A 7,587-nucleotide genomic window follows, 5' to 3' on the forward strand; every position below is an offset into this window, starting at 1 on the left:
CTAATAGTTAAGATCAGAGCATGTTGAGTGGATCACATATATGGGTATATGTCAAAGTTTAGTCCGGATACTGTTTTTTGAAACCATTAAAAAAATAATTCAGTGAAATTAATCATTAATTTTACCTGAAGAATGTTGTATGGAATCATCCATGTTATTTTTGGGCAATTTGGTTGAAATAAATCCAGATTTCTGACACAAAACACTTGGAAACGAGTCAATTTGACCCAAGGACAACACAAGGGTTAAGTAAGTTGCATTTTTATTTTGTTATTGTCTAAAAATCTTTTCTAGCACTTGCATATATCGCTCAGTGGGGTAGGGCCAGCTTTGTAAAAAAAACTTTATTATATTATCACTGGAAGTATTATAGTGGTAAATGAGTTATTTTAAAAATATAGAAAATCTGCTTCCATCTTGTGCTCTTTTTCTAAACATGTCATGTTAATGTGATGAAAAGTCGAAGGTTTGCATCACAAGAGGTTTTAATTCCACGAGAAGGAAAAGTGCCTCGTAGAACATAATGGAAAAATACAGGAACACTGCTATAGTTATGCAATTAAAGGGGGTATGATGGTTACAAAATATACATGTAACTGACACATAGCACATCAGAAGACTATGAATGCTGAGGTTGCCTCTATAAAAGTCTGTTCCATATTGTGCACTTGAAGCTCCTTCAGATTGACATTTCAACATAAAAAATGAATGAGACCCACAGTCAGTGAGTTTCCTGGCTGTCAGTCGCTCAGACCCACTCACTGACGCTGACTGCTTAGTTATTGTTGCAGGCTGCTGAGGAACACAGTGGAAATATATCACCATGCAGTGTACAAGTTCAAGCCCTGTGCTCATGAGCTATTTTAGTGCTCATTATGTTTTGGGGTCAGTGGTTCAGTCCTGTGCAGACAGCTCTGCGCTCATCCTGAACCACATCATGAAGAACCACGCGATAACTCTTTTAGTCTCCACTTTCTTTGGATATTTCGACAAGAAATTTGAATGTTTCTATGAATTTATGTTTAAGTACAAATCTTTAAAACTACAAATACATTTACATAATCTACATAAACTACAAATGTTTAATGGAATGTGGTGTAAGTTATTATTAGATGTGTGATGACTAATTGCTGAATACAAGCGTGAAATCAGCTCTATGATACTCGCTTTTTAAGACTATAAATTGCAACCAATCAGTGGCTACATAAGCTTCTAATTTGCATCCATTTTAACTGGTGAATGTCACAAAATTAGGCCTACTATATATTTATGATGATTTTAAATTATTTGCCGTCAAAGAAAAATCAGAGGAAAATCCCATTATGCACAACTCATCTTTCTTAAAACTTAAAACTTTTTGTCCCAAACTTAATCATGAATTTACTTAAGTCAGCAAGGTATATTTATTTAATTTTAATATTGGTTTGTGTCTGCAGGCGGCAAATGTGCATCTGCCTACAGTAGAATGAGACCAATGTATCACACCAATGAGAGCTCGGGCTTTTACTAACAAGCACAATGATTGGGTGGGGCTGCAAGAAGGCGGGATCTTTCAACACAATCTGTGGAGGCTGCAACATGGCTTCAACCTACAAAATCGACAAAGTTAGAGCAGAGAAAACGGAACTCAGATGGAGTTTGCCTTCAAAATAAAAGCATTAAAAGGATACAAATAAAAATTTCAGATAACATGGGTTTAGTCCAATCACCTTTTTTTAATGGAGATGTAGTTCTGATTCCCGTATTAGTATTTGTGGTACACCAAAAACTAAGTGAAATGCATTAAACCATTTTATATTTTAATTATGATTTATTTTGAAGACAGTGACCGAATAACCTCCATGTTATTTTGTGGTGCTTTCCTTTCCAATACCGCTAACCAAACTTGCCACCGGGCGCTAGGCGAGTTATAATGCGAATTTTAGTGATATTATGGCATCGAACCGCCTGAAAACGTGTGCCATATTTGTGTTTAATAAGTTATCGTTTGGCAGCAGCTTCCGAGTTGTCAATTAGTGAAATTAGACTGCCGGACAATGCTATTCAGTTAGCCCGAGGTTGTTGCTAACTGGCTAGGGAAGTTAGCCGGTTAGCTAGCAATCCGCGGCGTCAGCTCGCTGGAGGCTGATTTCTTGTTTCGCGCATTTCAAGCATGTCCGCCGACCTCTGAAACTGTTTAACGGACAGATAAACGACAACGTTAGACTGTAGCTTCGCCCATGTCAAATACAAAAGAGTAAAACTTTCATAGTCTGCTTTTAAAATGGAGAGTCAACAGTGTTTCGCCTAAGCGGTTGCTTTCCGCAAACGCTGCTCTTTTGTTTTGACAAAGGAAGAGGACCTGAGTTTATTTCTTCTTCTTTTTTAAACAGTTAAACATCAGGCGGTGGGATAGTTTCTCTGGCTGTTTTGTTTTGGCAATGGCTCCACAGAAGCAGAGCTCCTCGGGTGGAAGCCACCCGGTGGGTTTTGGTTCTGGAGGAAAAGCCAACGGGTTATACCAGTCCTCCTCCTCCTCCTCCTCTTCCTCCTCGGCGATGGCTGTAGCCAAGAAGCCCAACATGCAACTCATTCAAGCCGACCACGAGTTGTTCCTGCAGGCCTTCGAGAGTGAGTAGCTGCTGTGATCAAGTTGCATATTTAAAGATACCAGTGTTAAAGTTTAATGTAAGGTCACAGCGAGCTTTACCAGGGGCCGTGTGGATGTTGAGATGAGGGGGGGGGGGGGGGGGGGGGGGGGGGGGGCATATTAACTGGAGGAACCGATTCCCTTTACTACTAACATAACATTCTATTATTTCCATGTTGGTAACACTGTACACTTTGAGCCATGACCACTGGCAATTTACTACCAGGGGTGGAAGAAGTATTCAGAGCCTTGACTGAAGTACATGTACTAATACCACACTGAAAATACTGTACTACGAGTAAAACATTCAAAACCTTAAGTATGTAAAAGTATTCTTAGGGAAATGTACTTTTAAAAATATAGAAAGTAAAAGTATTCATTGTGCAGGAAGATGTTACCTGCAAGTGTTTTACTATTATGGATTATGTTTTTTGGATTTATTAATCATTATACAGCAGTAACATTAACATTACTGCTGCATTAATGAGAATGTTACATTTTGTTGACTGCTGTGGTTGTTTAAGGTTGTGCTAATTTTAGCTAGTACTGCTCAGAAAGACTTGAGTTTATAAATCCGAAACATTCAAAATTGGCAAATCTAATCCATCAAAAAGTACACTTTTTACTTCTGAAATGTAGGGGAGTAAAAGTATAAAGTTGCATGAAATGGTAGCAAGTTAAAGTTTCTCGAATTTTCACTTAAGTACAGTACTTGAGTAAATGTGTCTGTAGTCTACCTTGTTACATTCACCCACTGCCAATTACTGTTGCAGTGTTCATACTTTCTTTTTGTCACAACTTGTTGCAGCTGCAGGTGGTTTGCATATTTAAATTAAGGTGAACTCAATTCATTCAGTCTTCCCAACATTGCTGCAACAAGGGATGGTGTTTTGGTTAATCTATCAATTCATTTATTAACAATTATACAGTTTAGAAAATGTCTAAAGAACATGAAAACAAGGTTACCTGACTACAAAGTGATGTCTTCAAAAATCTTCTTTTGTCTGACAAACTTTCAAAAACGATTATAAAAAAAAAAAAAAAAAATGCAGAGAAAAGCAGGCAGGTCCTCCTTAAGAGGCACGTTTGGTATTTTTACTCGGTAAAATGGCTTGCACGATAACTTTATTAACATTTTCATCCCTTACTTGGATGATTGTTTCAGCACTAAGTGTACTAAGTTTATGGTTGTTTTTTTTTTGTTTGGCTTGGCACTTGTTTAAGATTCCAAATCTTTATATAAACAGTGAATGTCACACACAGTCACGTGCTGATGATGTCATTGATGATGTGTTTATTTGCAGAGCCTACCCAAATCTACAGGTTCCTTCGCACCAGGAACTTGATCGCTGTGAGTATCGTAAAATAGCCAAATAATGAACTTGGCCTTTTGAGAGAAGAGGAAATGTTCCTTTTACCTCTTGGCATGTTAAAGTAGAATTGCAGCATTTCACTTAATCTTTTTATTTTTTTTCAGCCTATATTCTTGCACAGGACGCTCACCTACATGTCCCACAGAAACTCAAGGAATAATGTCAAAAGGTAAGAATCCAGTACTTCACAAGTTGTTGTGATGCAGAACATCAACATTTTCCTAAGGAGAGTGTGCAGAGAAAGCCTTCTTCAGGCTTAATGGATCAGCCGTTTTGGGATTATCTTGTCCCTTTTCTTTGTGGCTTTGTTTCTTTCAGTTTTAGGTTTCAAAAAACTTTATGTTGAACTGGAAACTTGGTGTCAAATAGTTTGCCTCTAAAACCAAAAAAAAGCAGGTCAAGTGTTATCTTGAGAGTGAGTTAACTGACATGTTGGCTGCTGTAGGTGGCGGCTGACTGGATCAGTGAAAGCTCAGATAGGAGAGACGTTTTCAGTTAGGCTGATTTGCATACAGGCAGGGGGGGGGGGGGATTACGGCCTCGTCTGGTGTTGTCGCATGGATTTAGTGTTGAACTGCAGGTTATGCAAGGGTTATGTGTTAAAATTCTTTGGCTGTGTAATTGTGCCAAACATGTAACTACTTTTTAATCAGCTGCTATTCAAGTAACACAGAGTAGGTGCAAGTTGAGTACTGGGTGATAATTAGTTTTTCATGAGCCACTAAACTGTCTGTGTCTAGCCTTGTTGCTTAATATTTGTATGTATTAATTGAAATAGAATTGGTATGGAATTGCTACCAAAACTAAAGTATCTTATTGATGTCCATTGACACACTTCCAATACATCGGTGACAGTTGTTAACCAGCGGCTAAAACAATCTATGAACATACTTTTTATTTAACCTTGATTTAACCAGGTTAGTCTCATCGAGATATAAAGAAACCTGGCCAAGATAAATACTGTAGGTATTTATCAATGCTTTGTTGTTTATTTCATTCTTACACTGTTAAACTGAGCTGAAATTTTAAGATGTGGGCAATTGTCCTTTCTTTATCCTTCATTAGTAGTGTAGATTTTTTTGTAGTTTTTTTTAAATAAATTAACTTTTAGAAAGAAAGGAAAAAGACCTGATGCAGCACCTGTTTTCAAATTTCATTCATGATAATCGTATTTGAAACACTATCTCCGTTACGATCAGTGCTTTAATAGCTTAGTTTTTTTTTGCAGTCCTTATTTGGACGTGCACTATCAGACGGGTACTTTCCCTCCTTTGAGGAAAAGGGACTTCTTGCTTAGTACTTGGCGAGTTGGTCGGGGACTAAAAGCGGCAGCTGTTAGAACGCGTTATTCCTGATTTGAAGTGGAGTTAGTGAAGCAGGCGACGTGTCTGCTGCAGCTCGACTCAGTTTCCCTTTCCGCTGCTGCACTCCTGCACGCTTCAGCCACATGAGACGCTACTTGTGATTTGAGATGAATAAGCTCCACACAGGGACCCCCCACAGTTATTAACTGTCCAACGAGCGGGAATGAATAAAGTTTATTACAATTTGATCCAAAACTAGAAATCTAACTTTTGTCCAGCATTTCATGCAAAGCTGGTAATGTGTGTCCAGACAAGGTTTCAGTGTCTTTAAAAGGCTCTGTGAACTCTACTGGCTCTGCGCAATCAAAATGTCTGAGCAGTTTCTCTCTTGTGTTGCCTTTTTTTGAGAGTGTTTTTTTTTTTTCCTTCAAAATGGACCCATGGCCTCCCCCGACTGTGCTGGATCCCAAGTCTGTATGTTTAAGCCAATTAAAGTAAAAGGCAGCCAGCCGTCAGCCAGCGTGTCCGGTAGCAATCATTTTCTCCTGGAGAACAGTGAAATAATGGCGTTCACGTTGCCGAGGAATGGACTAGGAATGAGAGCGTGCACGCATTTGGTCGATGCAGTGTGTTGCTGGATGTTAAAGCGGACCCTGCATATTTTATTTTTCCTGCACTTTTTGATTCAGTGCAAATATATCTGTCTGAACAGGACCTAAAGCTGGAAAGGTGCTTTCTTGTATTCTGTAATGCCCTGCACAGCCTCGCAGGTGTTTTCAGTTACTCGGGCTCATTAGACTGCTGCTCGTAGTGTAGTTGCACGGAAGTGGGAATTCATTTCAGCTCCATAAACTCTGTGTACTAATGGGTATGCTCCAGAAATAACCACCGACATATGGCCGATTTGAGCCAGGTGGGCACGCTTTCATTTAAATTCCAGTTCGCAAAATGGAACATGGCGCTTATCAACATCTACTGTACCAACAGCATCTTAAAGCAATAACACATAACTCTCATGGCTTGTTGGGGTTGAATCCAAATGGAAAATATTCTGTGCCATCTCTGCCAACACTTACACAAAGCTGCCTCAGCGGTTTCACTCACAGCTGATGTTGATTAAAACGTACCTGCTGGAATAAAAATACCCCCCCCCCCCCACATCATCACATAGCCTTCACCATACGTAGAGATCAGCATGGTGTTATTCCAGTTAGCCTAATAGCCGGTTTGATTTGCATTTAGAGAAGATCTTATGGAAAGTTCCCCATGCTTATCTCTATGTATGTGATGGGGTGGGCTTTTTTAATTCCAAAGGCCAAGGGAACTTTATCAGGATGCATAATATCCTGATCCATGAAATAACTGGCCTTTGAATATAAAAATCTGCCTGCCTCTATGGGAATTTAACACAGGGGTGTGTATATTTATGCCCCCTGGTTAAAACATTAAGATCAATTTCCAAAAGATGTTTTTTTTTTAAATTCAACTAAAGCAGGGTTTTTATACTCACGAGCAGCACTCTACGTATATGTCTGTGTCAGTAAAATACCGTAAATGCCGCCCAACGTGTCAACCTGTACAGACCGTCTGGTATGTTTTTACAGGTGACTTTCATGTCTGATGGCCTTTGACTTTTTGTCTTTGTTTTTTGAACGTCTTTAATGTTTAAAGCGTCTCATGTAAGGTGAGGTATGTGTCTTAGTGTAACATGGATACCAGGATATTGTGGACTCATTTTAGGGAAAAATTACGATCAAAAGCATAGATGTCGCAGCGGACCGAAATTAATGAGTGTAAATGTAAATGTGCTGTATTTATATAGCGCTTTTCCAGTCTTAACAACTGCTCAAAGCGCTTTTACATCTACAGGAAACATTCACCATTCACACACATTCATACACTGTGGCCGGGGCTGCCGTACAAGGTGCCACCTGCTCATCAGATAAACTCTCACACACATTCACACTCCGATGCGCAGCACCGGGGGCAACTCGGGGTTCAGTGTCTTGCCCAAGGACACTTCGACAATGACTGCAGGGGCGGGGATCGAACCACCAACCTTCCGATTGGCACTACCACTGAGCCACAGCCGCCGCCAGCTTTGGCACTGATCACTTCCTGGACAGAAAGTCTTTGCCTGTATTTTGCCTATTTTAAATATCCACAAAACAAACAAAAACAATAAATGAAATGGAAATTTTTCCAGCCGCGATAATTTACATTAAAATAAAAATGGTCAAGCTCATTTTCACTAATTGTGTGTGTGTCTGTGTGTGTCTGT

At 39.4% G+C, this 7,587-nt stretch overlaps 1 protein-coding gene across 2 annotated transcripts in view; it reads left to right on the plus strand.

Annotated features, from left to right (window-relative positions):
- The first annotated feature begins 1,847 nt into the window (after window positions 1-1,847).
- LOC116702950 (polycomb protein suz12-B) overlaps window positions 1,848-7,587 on the plus strand; it is a 66,415-nt gene continuing 60,675 nt past the window's right edge. For both annotated transcript variants that reach the window (XM_032537505.1, XM_032537506.1), the window contains exons 1-3: window positions 1,848-2,610; window positions 3,934-3,980; window positions 4,107-4,171. In XM_032537505.1, coding sequence (XP_032393396.1) covers window positions 2,421-2,610; window positions 3,934-3,980; window positions 4,107-4,171 — 302 coding nt within the window. In that variant the 5' untranslated portion in view covers window positions 1,848-2,420. The remainder of the gene's footprint in view (window positions 2,611-3,933; window positions 3,981-4,106; window positions 4,172-7,587) is intronic.

This window comes from Etheostoma spectabile, chromosome 15 (assembly GCF_008692095.1).
Source record: "Etheostoma spectabile isolate EspeVRDwgs_2016 chromosome 15, UIUC_Espe_1.0, whole genome shotgun sequence".
Lineage (NCBI taxonomy): Eukaryota > Metazoa > Chordata > Actinopteri > Perciformes > Percidae > Etheostoma > Etheostoma spectabile.